We start from the raw sequence: 14,316 nt of genomic DNA on the forward strand, positions 1-14,316 counted from the left end.
CCCTGGGCTTGAAACTTTATACAAACTTAAACAGAAACAGGAAAGCACCTGTACCTAATGTTGAAGAAATGAAAACATGGTGGGGAGGGAAGTGGCTACGAGACAACACTCGATTATTAATATTTAGAGAATTGTTACACTGGGCCTCCTATCAGTGAGAACAGAACATAGCAAAAGTTTGTATGATTATTTTCAAAGTTTTGTGCTGACGTCTCTTTGTCTTAAATAGCATACTTAAAAGTTATTTTCATCTTCATGGCTAATACTGTTATAACCAGCAAAGAAATCATATATACAGTGATGTGATTGCTACATTTGGTGACCAAGCAGAGCAGAGCTGCTGTGTACTGCAAAAGTACATGTAATGTCTGTGTTTTCACATTAGTCAGGTATGCACGCGTGCTTGCTTTCAATCAGCAGACGTGACAAGTATTCACATCAACATGCTCACTCTCCAAACTACATTCGCCTTGTGAGTTGGACATCGACGTTAACCTTGCATGCAATGTACAGTAGTGCACAAAGACACTGCGGGATATGATCTCTCAGCAGGAGAACACTGGTTTCTCTGTTAGTATGAATTTTAAATTTTAGATCTGAAGGATTGCCGAGGCCTCGAGCGCAGACTCCACATCCACATGGTCTGCAGCAAAACCTTCCTTTGATTCTTGAAATCTTTCCAATCAGTTTGCAAAGTCTCTGACAACTCACCAACCTAATCATGTCTTGAGCTATAGTATATTTAACAAGTTTTGAAAGCACTACGGGGCATTTAAAGAGGTTTCATTTGAATCAAGACTTAACAAGGCTTTAAGATATTTCTTGAGCTATTTACAATTGAAAACTGTAGCTTAATGATCCCGTCCAGACATGTTTTAAGACATATTATTTGTGTGTGATGTGTTTTTTTAAGTTCAATTACCTCATCAAAATCTTTAAACAGCAACAGCCAGCAGTCCACATCAACACAATCTGACAATTCGACAGCCATACCTCATGAACTGGCTGAAGGCTTTGTAGTTGGTGAGTTCCCTGTAGTCTTCCTCAGTGAAGGTATGATCAACATCCTCCAGACCCCACTCCTTTGCCAGCTGGGCTGAGGTCTTCTGCTCTATCGGTTGCTGAGTAGAAACCACCAATGAGACGAGAAAGATCATCAACCGCTTGTCAGAGCAATTTTTATATGTTCACGGACAAATGTGACTTTAGTGCTTTAAAGAAACAACAAGATTTCAGTCTTTACCTTTGTTGTTTCCTCCTGACTGCTGTCTCGGTCCCCATCGTCTTTTTTCTTCTTCTTGGTTTTCTTCTCCTTCCTTTCTTTATGTTTCCTCTTTTTCTTTTTCTCACCAGATCCATAGTCACTGGCTACACTGTCTGAGTTGTCACCGTAGTCTCTTTCCCTGTCTGAGTCTCTCTCTACATCACTGTCCTGAACAGAAGAGGAGAGAGGAAGATGTTTGATTATGAAGACACTGATAGTCAGCAAAGTGAGAAATCAAGAGCGTGACAGCTGAACAGACTTACAATCTTCTTGCGCTTCTTTGCTTTGACGGGTTTCCCCTCTTTGTCTTTCTTCTTTGTGTCCTTCTTTTTCTTCGGCCGTCCTTTCTTCCTGCACGGGACTTCCCTGTCAGATATTTCCGCCTCTTCGTCTTCGCAGGGAAGCGCAGAGGAGAGACAGGTCAAAGAGAGCATTAAAAGAAAGACAGCTATCGGAATCAGATGAACAATAATCTTCTCAAAACGCTTCCAGCTAATCCCCGCTGAACATAATTACACACAACAAAAGCTGCATGATACCCAAGGTGGCTTCAGTGACCTCTGACCTTGTCTGAATTGTGACACATGCTGAATTAGATACAGTTTGTCAGTGTGCTCTAAGTAGATTTGACAGCTGGTGTTGGTGGCTCAATAGCATGGAGGATAATTGGTTTATGGCAAAGTCCTGATGTGTAATAACAATAAAAATCTAGTGTTTATTCGTTTTTAAAAGCTTTTGATTTAAGGGAAACACAATGAGTTTAAACCCTTCACTTTTCTTATATCATAGAAGACTCTCAGCCTCAGTACATCTAAAATACATGACTGCTTTCAGGGAACAAATGATGTGAAAATATCAGGCCAGTTATTCCCCATGGTACCTGGGTAATATCACAGCCACGGGGAAAGCAATTTAACCTGCAACCTGACCTGGCTTAGGAGTAGAAAAAGAGACACACACACACACACACACACACACACACAAGGGAGACAGCTGCAGCCTCAGCTTAAGAGAAAATGCAGCAAAGCATTAAAGCATAACCAAAATATGGGCTGCGGTCTCCACCATGCAAACAGTCTGTTTGATCGGCTACGTTTTGTCCGATTTTTATTGTCTGCCTGCCTTTGTTGGTGCGCGCTCCCACCAGCAGCAGAAACAGCCCCCCCCTCTCACCACCTCCACCTCCACCTCCTCACTCCCACCCCCTTCCAACCAACCAGCCAACCCCGCTTCCCGCGTATCCGTGCAGCGTGCAGCCGCCGAAGGCACGCCGGGGGCGGCAGCAGCACGCACGCAGGACTCGGTGATTCAAAGGCCGCCAGCGGGACGGTGCGATGAACTGGAACGACTCCTTCCCGCCCTGCAATTCCCACACCGGGACCTCGACCACCGCTGTGACCGCTGCTAGAGGTCGTGAGGGGGTTAAGGTCCTCGACGGGAAGCCCGACACTAATTTATCTGTCTGACACGGCATAGCGGCAGCTCCGGAGTCGGGCTAATAAAAGTGTAAAAGCAAAGGATGATATTCACACAGGGAAATTACGCATAATTATCTCCCTTGTGACATCTGCACTGTGACTTTTAAGTTTTTCTGTCACATCTGCATCGCATCCAAACCACATATCACTAGTTATTATACTCCTGTTATGAATAAACTGCAACCTTAAGGCTGCAGCACTTATTTTTGATGTCTAATGTAGCAATGTGGTTAACCAACCACCACTTTCTGCACCCTTTAGTTTCACTGCAACAACTTCACTGTCACAGAAACATCCAGAATGCCAAATGCACTCAATCTTTCACCTTTTTTTTTTTTTTTTTTATAAATGATCAATACTGACAACTAATGCTGCATATGCTGCAGCAAAAAAACCCCAAAAACGTCCAGTTCTGTGGAGTCAAACCCAGAGAGTAAACACGTCATGAAAATGTTATTCAGCTAATTATGGAGCAGGTATGCAAAGCTACCAGAGGGGGCTAAAAATGAGGAAAACAGTCACACCTTTCTGTCCCGTAATAAGTGAGCAGCATGCAGCTGCAGCAGTGTCCTATATTGACCTGTCATAGCGACAATGAGGGGTAGAGGGGCAAGTTTCTGTCTCCCACAATTTTCACACCATCACCCGGCTTTCATGTCTGCACGGCACAGCGCAGCATCTCCTCCTCGACATGGGTATCAAATGTAGCCTCCGGCCAGAGGAGTCCATGTTTATGCCAGTGTTTCTTTGCCGTGAGCCTTTTTTTTTTTTACCCTTCAGGGTGACCTTATTACCCCGCAGAGCGAGCTCATTTACATGATCATGCATGTCTAGGACCTGTCAGAGGGATTTAAGAGATAAAACGCGAGCTGCAACTTTTTGTGGTGAAGCGCAACGAAAAATCAGCTGTGCCAAGTTAGTTTAAACTTTGTCGGGATGCGCTGGAGGCGAAGAGGAAGTGGAGTAGGGAGACTGAGCATGTGAAACAACACAGAAACACATCTGGCAGGCTGGGGGTTTTGTGCATTTTGTTACAAACTGGACTGGAGTTTCTGTTTTTGCAAGCGCGCTCTCGTCTTTTTTCTCTCCCCCCTCAGCCGCTCATATAGCTGCAAATACGGGACTATGATGAGAGACATATATGTGCAACATATACCTGATGAATAGGGGTTTTAGATGGTTAAACCTCCTTTAAAAAAAAAAAATCTGGACTAGTAAGTATGTTTCTCTTTTGTAAGCGCGCACCCGAGTCCTCAGCTCTCTACTGTACCGTACAGGACCTGGAGAAGCCCAGATATGGGGGGCACAAACTGCGGGTTTCGGCTACTTCCAGCATGCCATTTCTCCACATTTTTAGTGCGTCTAAAAGAGTGTTTTTATTTGGTGTGCGCGCTCCCGACTTTGTCCGCCAGTTTTTTACTGTACCTGGCGCGGCTGGTGTTGCAGTTTCCCGAGGCGCCGCCGGCGAGTTTATGTCGCTTGCGTTCTCGTCTAGGTCTCCGTCGTCGTCTTCTTCATCAAAATCTCCTCCCTCGGAATTAACCACCATGCCCTCGTCTTCCTCACAGGACCGGAGAGGAGAGGACATTATACTCCTGTCATTGGATCCGTCCTTGTATTCAAAAAAGCGTATTCTTGCCCGAATATATGATATTTATTTAATATTCAAATCGGCACAGAAAAAAGTGGGGGGCGTTTTGGAATATTTTACACTAGGCAGAGCAACAAAGATGGCCGCCCTCTTATATTTATTTTTTAACAACCCCCCCAATAAGAAAAAATCCCCTTACATAAAAAATGGCTGACTATATTATTTCAGAACGCACCCCCCTCCTCCTTTCTCAGTCTCTCTCCGTCTCTCTTTCTCCCTCTGCGCGCCCCCTCCCTCCTTAAAAACGTACACATTGTTACAAGAAAAAGGGGTGTGTGACTGCATGTAAGTTACATTGTTACTTGTTTGTTTCTTTTCTGTCTGCCCCCCCCCCCCTCTTTTCTCTCCCTCTCTCTCTCTCTCTCTCCCTCTCTCTCTCTCTTTTCTCTCTCTCTCTCTCTCTCTCTTTCTCTTTCTCTCTCTCTCTCTCCCCAAGTCCGGATCAGTCACGAATCCGACACACTCGCCTGGTGTCACTGTCACTTGCAAGATCACACGCAACAACTCTCGCTTTCTGCATTGCAGAGCCCGACACAAATCTATCAAATATGGCCACCTTATATTCTCCAGAGCCCCCACCGTTGTATAAAAAATATTTTGGAGCAGCAGCAGCAGCAGCAGCAGCAGGGTTGTGTGTGTATGTGTGTGTGTATGTGTGTGTATGTGTGTGTGTGTGTGTGTGTTTGTGTGTGTGTGTGTGTGTGTGTGAGAGTGTCAGAGAGCTGGGGAGGGATTGAGAGAGAGGGGGGTTGGGAAAATCTGCCGCAGCCATGCCCAGACTTACATCAGATTGTATTGCTTAAAAATTAACTACTTGTGGTGGGGATGAAAACAATTCAGAATATGCAAACTACACTTCCCCACTTTGAAATCACCTTATTAAACAGCTCGAGGCATACAATCCGTCTGCGGTGCAAACGTTTCAATACAAACATGAGCTTTTTTCTCAACACTTTACTGTAATATCAGTCCTCTCAGGAGCAGCGGTGCTGTGTCAACTGGATGGCAGTAAGGCCATGGGAATCCCTAGACCCCAGCCAGCCCTCAGTGGCTGCTCAGGGGCACTTTTGTTTTGACAAAAGGAATTTTGATTTGCCTTTCGCATTTAAACCTCACGACGAAACAGGGGTCAGACAGGAGAAACCGGTGGCTCGGCTGTAGGTAAAAATAGGAAGGGAGAAAAAAAGAAAGAAAGAGCCGGATTGTATTAAAACATCTGCATCCGAATGAGCTTCTCGGCACAAAGAAAAGAATATGTTAAAAATGTGCAGTATGTAGTTAAATAAATCTCCAGGGGCTATTTTTTTTTTTTTTTTTTCCACGGTTTGAACTTATTTTATTGCATTCATTCAAAACTGTTTAAAAAGTCAGATAAAAGCAGCAACAGAGAGGCTGAATGACAAAGAGATGTCAGGATTTTTGGGGGAAAAGGTGACAGCTTTTCTGTTTTTTTTAATAAATTACTGATGTTGGAAACAGTAAATAGTAAAAAATCTGAACACAAGGTGAGGTTTTTGGCCCTCAGAGCAAAGCAGAAGACTGTGAGATGCGGCTGAAACCTCAAAAAGAAATCTAGTCTCTTGTGTTAGGATCATGTCCAAAGCAGCCTGAAGTGACCTTAGAGGTTAGCACCAATGTCAACAGGTCTTTTTTCACAGAATACCTTTTGATATGTCACAGTAGGAAAAATTGCAGGTGTAAATCATAAAAATTGACAATGAATGAATTCCTCGGAGCTGCTTCGGGTTCAGGGGTCGCGGTATTGTGCGTGCTGGCTCACTGTCACACTGTCACGGCTTAATGTTATAAATAACACCTGTGCTTTTCCTACCGTGACGAGTCAAAAAGTCTGTTGTGCAAAAAGGGGCCTTTTGTAGAAGTGGAGAAGGAAGAGCAGGTTTGAAAAGCTCAGGGTCCTCGTCCTTGTCCGGGATGCTCTCAGGGTCATAACTCCATTACGGCTCCGGCTACACCTGAGAGCACAACAAAGAAGCAACTGGAGGATTTCATCTAGTTTCCACTCTAACAAATAAACTCACAATCTTCGCTCCGAATTTCTAAAGCAGAAAATATGTGCAGTCAGACAAAAGCCGAGTTGCCTCATTCACGAATCTGTCCGTTGAATATTGTCTATTAACTCATGTAGAAGTCGAATAAATTAGATGTTTTTAAATTCTTATTACTCCAGTTTCTCTACAGAGTTAAGGGAGCTATTGTATCTGACACAATCAGTTTATTGGCTGGAGGAACACTTAACGAGTGACTTAACGAGCCTGAACTCACTGTAAGTGTAATTATCATAAGTTCTGTGCCCTAATTTGTGAGTTATTCATACTTTTGCAAGCAGGCAGACCTTTGGCACAATAACTGAACCCCCTCAAAAGTACTTTTAACTAGACTATACATTTGTAGAGGGAGCATGTTGGATTTAGGTTTTAATTTTGCCGCCTAGAAACAGTGAAGAGAGCAGTGATGTGACAGAGGGTGAGAGCTCAAGGATTGAGCCATCCTGAGCGCGTGGCACGCAGCCGCAACGCATCCGTTTTGTTTTTTTATCCCTCCCCACGTTCTGTCTGTATGTGTGAACCCTGACATCTGCGGCTTTCACACCAATAACCGGATATCATGTACGTAAACAAGCATTTCAATTACGCCTCGTCTCCCGTGCACCACTCCTCTCTCTCTCTCTCTCTCTCTCTCTCTCTCTCTCTCTCTCTCTCTCTCTCTCTCTCTCACTCTCTCTTTCCCTGCCTGCAACAGGTGTCTGAGCCGCTCCGGCTCAGCTTCCCCCCCGCGCCCACAAATGAGGCGAGAGGAATTTGTTAGTGCCTGATCCAATGGACACATCTGCCAAGAGAGACACGGCGGCAATGCAAGACACACAGGAGGAGGAGATGTGTGTGTGTGTGTGTGTGTGCAGGGAAAGTGCATCTGAGTGTGCGACTGGAGCCCCCTACTAAGCCTCTGGCCACTGAGGAGACTGCTGTTGCCAGATTGGATGGCTGCAGTGTGTCTATGTGTGTGTGTGTGTGTGTGTGTGTGTGTAGTTCACATACCCTCACCCACAGCATCCATGTGTGTGTGAGGTATTTACAGCCATGACTGTGCAAAAAAAAAAAAGGGTGAAACTAGCCAGGACTCTCATATGCTGCAGGCCCTGACACACTGCACTACTGTCTGTGCTGAGAATACCACCACCACCACCCCCCCCTTCCCTCCATGCCCCCACCCCAGATACACCGAGGATGAGAGGGAGAAGCGCTTCCCCTGGGTGCTGCGCTCTAGCTAACCCAGATTTTATGCAGTGTGACACAACACACAGAGGAAGACACCAGCTCCTGTTCTCCATTCAGAGCTCAGCTGTCTGAACTGAGGCAACCCAGAGAGCTGATAATGCAGCAGGGGGCCTGTGGAGAAAAGAGGAAGTCGCCTTACGTTGATCTGTGTCCGCTCGTCCTTTCACACTTCACACGTCCTGACAGTGTTTTAAATGCAAGTATGACTTATTCTTTTTTGTGTTTAGGCGTGCGTGAGTCATTTAATGGATTCCAATTGTCTTCCCTTGAGATTTACAGTTTCTGGAGGAGTTGCATCAGCGTTTAATTTGAGAACAACAAAGGAGGGAGTCTCTTACATTTCCACTTTAATATGATGTGTAGAGTACATGTACAATTGCAGGAACTCAAGTCAACTCTGCTGATTGCATAACAAACCTCCCAAACACAGCTGATCTGTCCACACCTGAGGCGAGATACAAGACAGCGCCACCAGACTGGCCTCAAGAGCTATGATGTCTTAAAAGCTTTTAACTGGCACATTAAGAGCTATAATAGTAACAGTGCTTTAATGTGTTTCCCAACCTGAGGATCTGGACCCCCACAAGGGATCGCAAGTTGATTAAAAGGATACAAATGCAGAAAAGACATATTTCTCCTACTCAATAATCTGACTTTCCTCTAACGTTTGCTTTTTTTCTTGTAAAATTGGATAATTTTGTTTCTTCAGGCATCTAAAAATGATTCAAATATGTAATAGAAAGAACTGACATTGACAAATGGTAAACATGTGCAACTAAGGTGTTGCAAGTAGACATTGCTTCATTTGAACAGGAGTCCAGATAACAAAACAACAACACAAAAAAAGGGATGCAAACCAGCATATACCGCTCACCCCCATCTGTAGCTCTCGTAACGTCAAGGTGTGAGTTTGTATCCAAAGCAGTTCTTCCCTCATGCTGTTTATCTTTCCAGCAGGCTTCTCCGAAGTCATCGGCCTGGCACGTGACAGAGCCAGGAGGGGGCACGTACACTTCACACAGTCAGCGGATCACATGGGTCAGAGCCTGTAGTGAGAGGGTGTAAATCTGAATCAGGAATACAGATAAAAATGTTAGGCTAATTGATTGATTTGGCCGATTAACACTGACAACTTTAGTTCAAGGGTCAAACCAATGGCTCATGTCCTTTCAAGCTCACTCCAGAAATTCTTATCTTATCTTGTCCAGGAATGACACGTACAAAATCATGGTGTAATTCCACAAATCAAGGTGTAATTATATTTTAACATATCATTTTCTACATTAAAATGGCGACATCTAAAACTAAAGTACTATATTCGTTTTAGTTTTATTTATCAAGACACAGAAACAAAGACATAACAGCTGGAAGAGTCAGTGAATAAACACATCATAATGGGGACATTTAAGGTCTTTTCCATTATTTCACCATTGTTTTGGGTAAAATCTTATCTGAGAGTTCATTAAAGCAACACTATGTTACTTTTGAAAGAAGAAATAAAATGTTTATAATACAAATTGAAAGTTGCATTCATAAGCAATAAAACACCTTACTCAATAAACTCAGGGGTGTTGCTGCTACAGTCTTATACTTGGTTTGGTATCACCAGTAGCTTTTAGTGGCTATAGTTAGCCACTAAATTTGGACAGATATTTCTGTGTTAACTGACATTACTGAGTCTGTCAGCTGGTGTGTGGGCATGTGTAAAAAACAATTAGGATACACACACCGCTGCCAGATAACAATTCTGATGGTTTTATTTTTTAAAGAATATATGTTGACGCCTTTAAAGGATAGGTTCACAATTTTCCAAGCCTGTTTTAAAACAACAGTCAGATGCCCATATGAACAGTGAAAAAGGTTTTCCTCGCTGTAATAATTCCTCCTCTTCATACTGGCCGTTAAAAGATCCCCTTCAAATATGCTTTAAGTGATGGAAGCCAAAATCCACAGTGTTTCATCACAGTCATTTAGTGCAAAAATGCATCTAAAAGTTTATCTGAAGCTTATATGAGGCTTCAGCTGTCTGACTTAGTCATGTCAAGTAGATATCTGACACATTTATAGTCTTTTTAGCATCAAATTCCCTATTTGTGTGTCCTTGGACAGTGTTTCCATGTTGAGCTACGCTGGGAGGATGGTAATAAAAAGAGGGACTTTGGCTCTAAAAAGGCTAACGTTGAAAGATATATACTTGATTTGACTAATTTGGACAGCTGAAGCTTCACATTAGCTTCAAATATTCCTTTAAATACATTTTTTGCACAGAAGGAGGACTGTGGATTTGGTCAAGATTCAAGATCCTTTTATTGTCATTCAGCAAAACATCAGTGATGCAAAGCAGAACGAAATTACGAGCATGGTACCGTTAAAAACACAGATTTAAAAAAAAAACACAGTATAGGGATCTTCTAATAAGTCAGTATGAACAGAATAAATGATTACAGCATGAAAAATATAATCCAATGTTCATTTGGGCTTCTGACTGTTGTTTTAAGACAGACTTGAAAAATTCTGAACCAGTCCTTTGATGTAACTGTCTCAAGAAAATTTAAGGAAATATATACATATAACATTATTCTGTGCTATGACTTGTAATTGCTACTTGTGGCCACAGAGGCCGCTGTTCAGCAACAGTTACATAGTTAAAATATCATACAATTTTTCAAAAAGTCCATCAAAATAATACATTTAATAGCAGGGTCAGAGTCAGCATGTGGCTGTAATAAATTTCGCTGAAACAACACAACAGGTCAGGTGTAAAAATATCAGCTTTAACAATAGAGTCTTACATTTAATAGTGTTCCTTTCCGCTGTTTGTCGCCTCCTCTGTTAACCACTTGTGCTGCCAGTGTAATAATTTACTTGTTTTTTTTATCTTTCTATCTTCGATGATGCCGTTCCCTTTAAAAAAAAAAAAAAAAAAAGCAAACAAACAAAACAAAAATCACCGTTTCCGGTTCAGCTGGTCCGTCCGAGAAAGTCCTCCGACAGCAAATGTAGTAGTAGAAGAAGAAGAAGGGAGAGGTATGGCAACAATGATCGCGGAAAATGGTCCTTCGATTCGTGTATGTATTTCTTTCTTTTAACTTGTAGCATTTTTATCGTTACTCATGTTGTTTGACGTGTAATAGTGGTGAAGAAAAGCTCGTCAGGTTTCTAAAGCTCGCTGTATTTCATTTTTATCAAGGCTTCAGTGCTAGCTTTACGTTGAATTAGCTGCTGCGGCTCATCTGTCACCTGTTAAAAGTAAATAAATATTAGATTTATCAGACAATATTTACAGACATACTATTATCTAAGTTAAGCATCTGAATATATAACTATCTTGGTCAAAGCAACATACATTTTAATACGTGTATTCATTAATTAAAATCCTCTAACATAGCAAGATATTTCTCAAACGATAATGTTATCATAAGCCAGATAGCCTGATGTGTTTAGGCTGCAAGTTGCATCTAAAAATATTTTCACTATCGATTAATGTCTTCACCAGAGTCCCAATATTATCTCAATATTGCTCATCTGGTCTGACCAGCAGCCAAATACCTAATGTGTTGAATTCATAATGATATAAAACGAGAAATATCAAACAACTCTTCAAATTTGTGTTATGAGCAGCAATTGTTTTGGTATATTTGCATCCTGAAAATGAAGTAATTGACTGTTAGAATCAAATATATTTGTTGTTTATCAGCCAATCAAAGATGAGACTGATTGTTTCAGCATTAAAATCAATTTAAGTTTAATCTATTGTCCTTTTGTTCACACCCAGGAGCAGTCTGATGTGTCCTCATCATCCCAGGCCAGGCAGAAACTAGAGGGGCTCCTGAACAAGAACATGAGGATCCGCATGACAGACGGACGGACTCTGGTGGGGCTTTTTCTTTGCACAGACCGGGACTGCAACGTCATCCTCGGCTCAGCTCAGGAATTCCTCAAATCCACAGGTAGGTGAAGACCAGAGCGGATCAAGCAGCCTTGCAGCACGTGTACGATAATGATAATGTTGATGAGAAAATGACTATAACCGTTTGAGAGAACATACTATAAGCATCCTGGGGCTGTATTAATAAAGCTCCCTGGTACACAGAGTTGCTCCTACTGTTGAAATTCTAAGAAAATTATTATTATGAATGATGACGCTAAGAATTTCCCCCTTACAGTTAAGACTAGATCCTGGTAAAGATAGAAGTTATTCACAAAGCATCTTAGCCCTTAAAGAGAGCTCTTAAGGTGAAAAACAGACTTTTAAGAGGCTTTAGAGATCCTTAAGCAGAAGAGAAAGTGGCGGAAAGACAAAGGTAGGTAGGAGAAATATTCTCCAAACGCTGAATGAATGAGTTAATGAAACGTACAGATCAGATCGTGCAGGGATGTTTGTAGTCGATCTTATTAGACATACGCTCACATCTCCCACTCGACATAATAACACTATAATGCCAGAAATGAAAGTGATCACTGAGATATTTGGCAGCTGGGAAAAAAAAGATACACATGAGATACACATGAATCACAGAGATTGATGAAAGCCATTTTTCCCCCGTTAACATCACATAGATTAAGTGCTAAAATGACCAGCATGGTAAATAAACATAAGTAAATAAATATAACAACATGGCAAACATTTCATAGGCTACTTTGAAAGTATGGCTCACATTTTATTCATGTTCATTACATAAAATAGTATTTATATTACACCATGTCTTCTAAATTCTAAATTTTATTATTAGGCCTATCAGGCTCACCTAGCAACGGGGTCGACCACACCTTCTCACTAAGGTAAAAGTTTCTGTCCCTTCTTTGCTCAGAGTCGCTCTGAGAATTTTTTCCTAAATCACTCCTGAGCTCGGACTCCTCGCTAGAACTTTTTTAGGCTAAGTCAGGAGCTCTGTGAAAGGGGTTCGCAGAATGTTTGTGAAAACGGCCCTGGTATGTTTTATGTTTCTCTTCCTTCCCTCCCTCCTTCCTTCCTTTGTGACCATTAAAATGTTGTTTTTTTGGGGTTTTTTTGCTGCCACTGTGCCAGCTGTTCCACCACTGTAGGACACTAAATGAGTTACTGTAGCTTTGATGCCTTTTTTCAGAGGAAACACATACATGTAGGTGTCAAAAAGTACTTTTGAATGCCAGCTAGTATCCTTTAAAGTTAAATACTGATGGAAACACAAACAAAGTGTTAAATAATAACAAGACATTTTTATTTATAGAGCGCTTTTCAAGGTACTCAAAGACAAGTTTTAGTTTTGAACACAGACAGGTCAGTGCAGTGTCGGATGTGTTTGGGGACAGTTCCAGAGGGAGGGGGCAGCTATGGAAAAGGCTCAGTCATTTCAGGGCTTTTCATTAGTTTGCACTTTTAGTTGCGAAATCTGATCTAGAATAGAAGAATCTGAGTAACTGTGTTTATTGTCGTTGCTCGTGACATTGTGTGAATCACCAGCAGAGGATAAAAGAAGGTAAATCCCTCAACACTCTTGCGTGTGACCAAAGAAAATGAACTCTTTTTTTTATTTATCTCATTTTTTCCACAGACACATTCTCCCAGGGTGAACCCAGAGTCCTGGGTCTGGCTATGATCCCCGGTCACCATGTGGTATCCATCGAGGTGGAGGCCGACAGTCTGGAAGACACGCAAGGGTTCGGGGCTAACCACTGACGACACCCCGCCTGCCCGGAGGAGGAGCAGCAGCAGCGTTCAGCGTGACTGACTCCCACTCAGCCTGATGTAACGGCTGCGGCAGAGCTCAAAGGACAACGGACGTCTTGACTGTGTGGATTTTAATCAAGTCACTTCTCCGCTACAGATGCAGAAATCCTGCGTCAGTGTTCTGGATTTTAGCCATTCCCTTCATATGTGAGGAAGTCTCCTTTTTGCAGTAACAGCTGTACAATACAGCACATGTGATGTGTGTGTTTGTGTTTGTGTGTGTGTGTGTGTGTGTGCGTGAGCGAGCTTGCTCAATGTGTGAAATGGTGTTTCAGTGTCGTGTACAGTAAACGTCTTTCTTGGACATTTTGAAATAAATCCCTGTATTTGAGACTTAGTGTTTGTTATTGACTAAAAGTAGTTTGATATTTCTTCTATTTTGATTTATTTGTAAGTGTAAATATTAATATGTAAAGTGAAGACAGTTGGTGAATTGAGGGCAGTTTAGTGTCATGAGAAAACCACTAAAATGCTTCCTCTGTAGCTGTTTCCCTTTATTATTATGATTATTATGCATTACCAAGCAAAAAAAATCAGACAAATTGGCATTGTTTCAATATTTTAATACATTTGAGCATGTCAGCTGATTCAGTTTGGCAACGGAAGAATTGATGCCACTAACGACAAAGAAAAAAAAAAGAAACCCGGAAACAGTCGATTTTAAGAACAAAGAGCCTGTCACATTCGGTTCACACAGTCGAGCAGGATTTAAGATTCAGTCGTCACTGACAAAATAACTTAGTTTGTGCTGAAAAAGTAAAACCTTTCAAAGAATATCATTTCTGTTTATGGTTATACTGTTGTTTAGCTTAAATTTGAGTTGCACTTTTTTTAATCAGTGAATTAATGGTTTGAATTTGTACCTCAGTGTCACCTGCTCAACAAATATATATATATACACAATTGTTTATGAGTTT

The 14,316-nt window shown here is 41.9% G+C and overlaps 2 protein-coding genes across 5 annotated transcripts in view; one reads left to right on the plus strand and one right to left on the minus strand.

The window, feature by feature from the left end:
• chd3 (chromodomain helicase DNA binding protein 3) overlaps positions 1-5,026 on the minus strand; it is a 44,462-nt gene extending 39,436 nt beyond the window's left edge. Inside the window, exons 1-4 of one of the 3 annotated variants that reach the window (XM_067579308.1) lie at positions 4,168-5,020; positions 1,528-1,655; positions 1,244-1,432; positions 994-1,121 (exon numbers count right to left, since the gene is read on the minus strand). In XM_067579308.1, coding sequence (XP_067435409.1) covers positions 994-1,121; positions 1,244-1,432; positions 1,528-1,655; positions 4,168-4,330 — 608 coding nt within the window. In that variant the 5' untranslated portion in view covers positions 4,331-5,020. Of the gene's footprint in view, positions 1-993; positions 1,122-1,243; positions 1,433-1,527; positions 1,656-4,167 lie in introns of all 3 variants that reach the window. The other 2 variants (XM_067579307.1, XM_067579306.1) reach the window with 2 other exon arrangements.
• Positions 5,027-7,722: 2,696 nt separating this feature from the next.
• On the plus strand, positions 7,723-14,042 carry naa38 (N-alpha-acetyltransferase 38, NatC auxiliary subunit). Of its 2 annotated transcripts, none has more exons than XM_067579311.1 (3): positions 7,723-7,885; positions 11,465-11,639; positions 13,224-14,042. In XM_067579311.1, the coding sequence occupies exons 1-3, from the start codon at positions 7,787-7,789 to the stop codon at positions 13,346-13,348; spliced, it is 399 nt and encodes a 132-aa protein (XP_067435412.1). In that variant the 5' UTR covers positions 7,723-7,786; the 3' UTR covers positions 13,349-14,042. The 2 variants fall into 2 exon arrangements, with proteins under 2 accessions (XP_067435412.1, XP_067435411.1); XM_067579310.1 differs by lacking the exon at positions 7,723-7,885 and adding an exon at positions 10,646-10,757.
• Positions 14,043-14,316: the final 274 nt, after the last annotated feature.

This window comes from Thunnus thynnus, chromosome 22 (assembly GCF_963924715.1).
Source record: "Thunnus thynnus chromosome 22, fThuThy2.1, whole genome shotgun sequence".
Taxonomy (NCBI): Eukaryota; Metazoa; Chordata; class Actinopteri; order Scombriformes; family Scombridae; genus Thunnus; species Thunnus thynnus.

Coding starts and splice junctions, on each gene's coding strand:
- naa38 (XM_067579311.1), top strand. CDS start 7,787: ATGCAGCAGGGGGCCTGTGGAGAAAAGAGGAAGTCGCCTTACGTTGAT. Junction 7,886..11,464: donor GTCCTGACAGTGTTTTAAAT/GCAAGTATGACT, acceptor GTTCACACCCAG/GAGCAGTCTGATGTGTCCTC. Junction 11,640..13,223: donor GGAATTCCTCAAATCCACAG/GTAGGTGAAGAC, acceptor TTTTTTCCACAG/ACACATTCTCCCAGGGTGAA.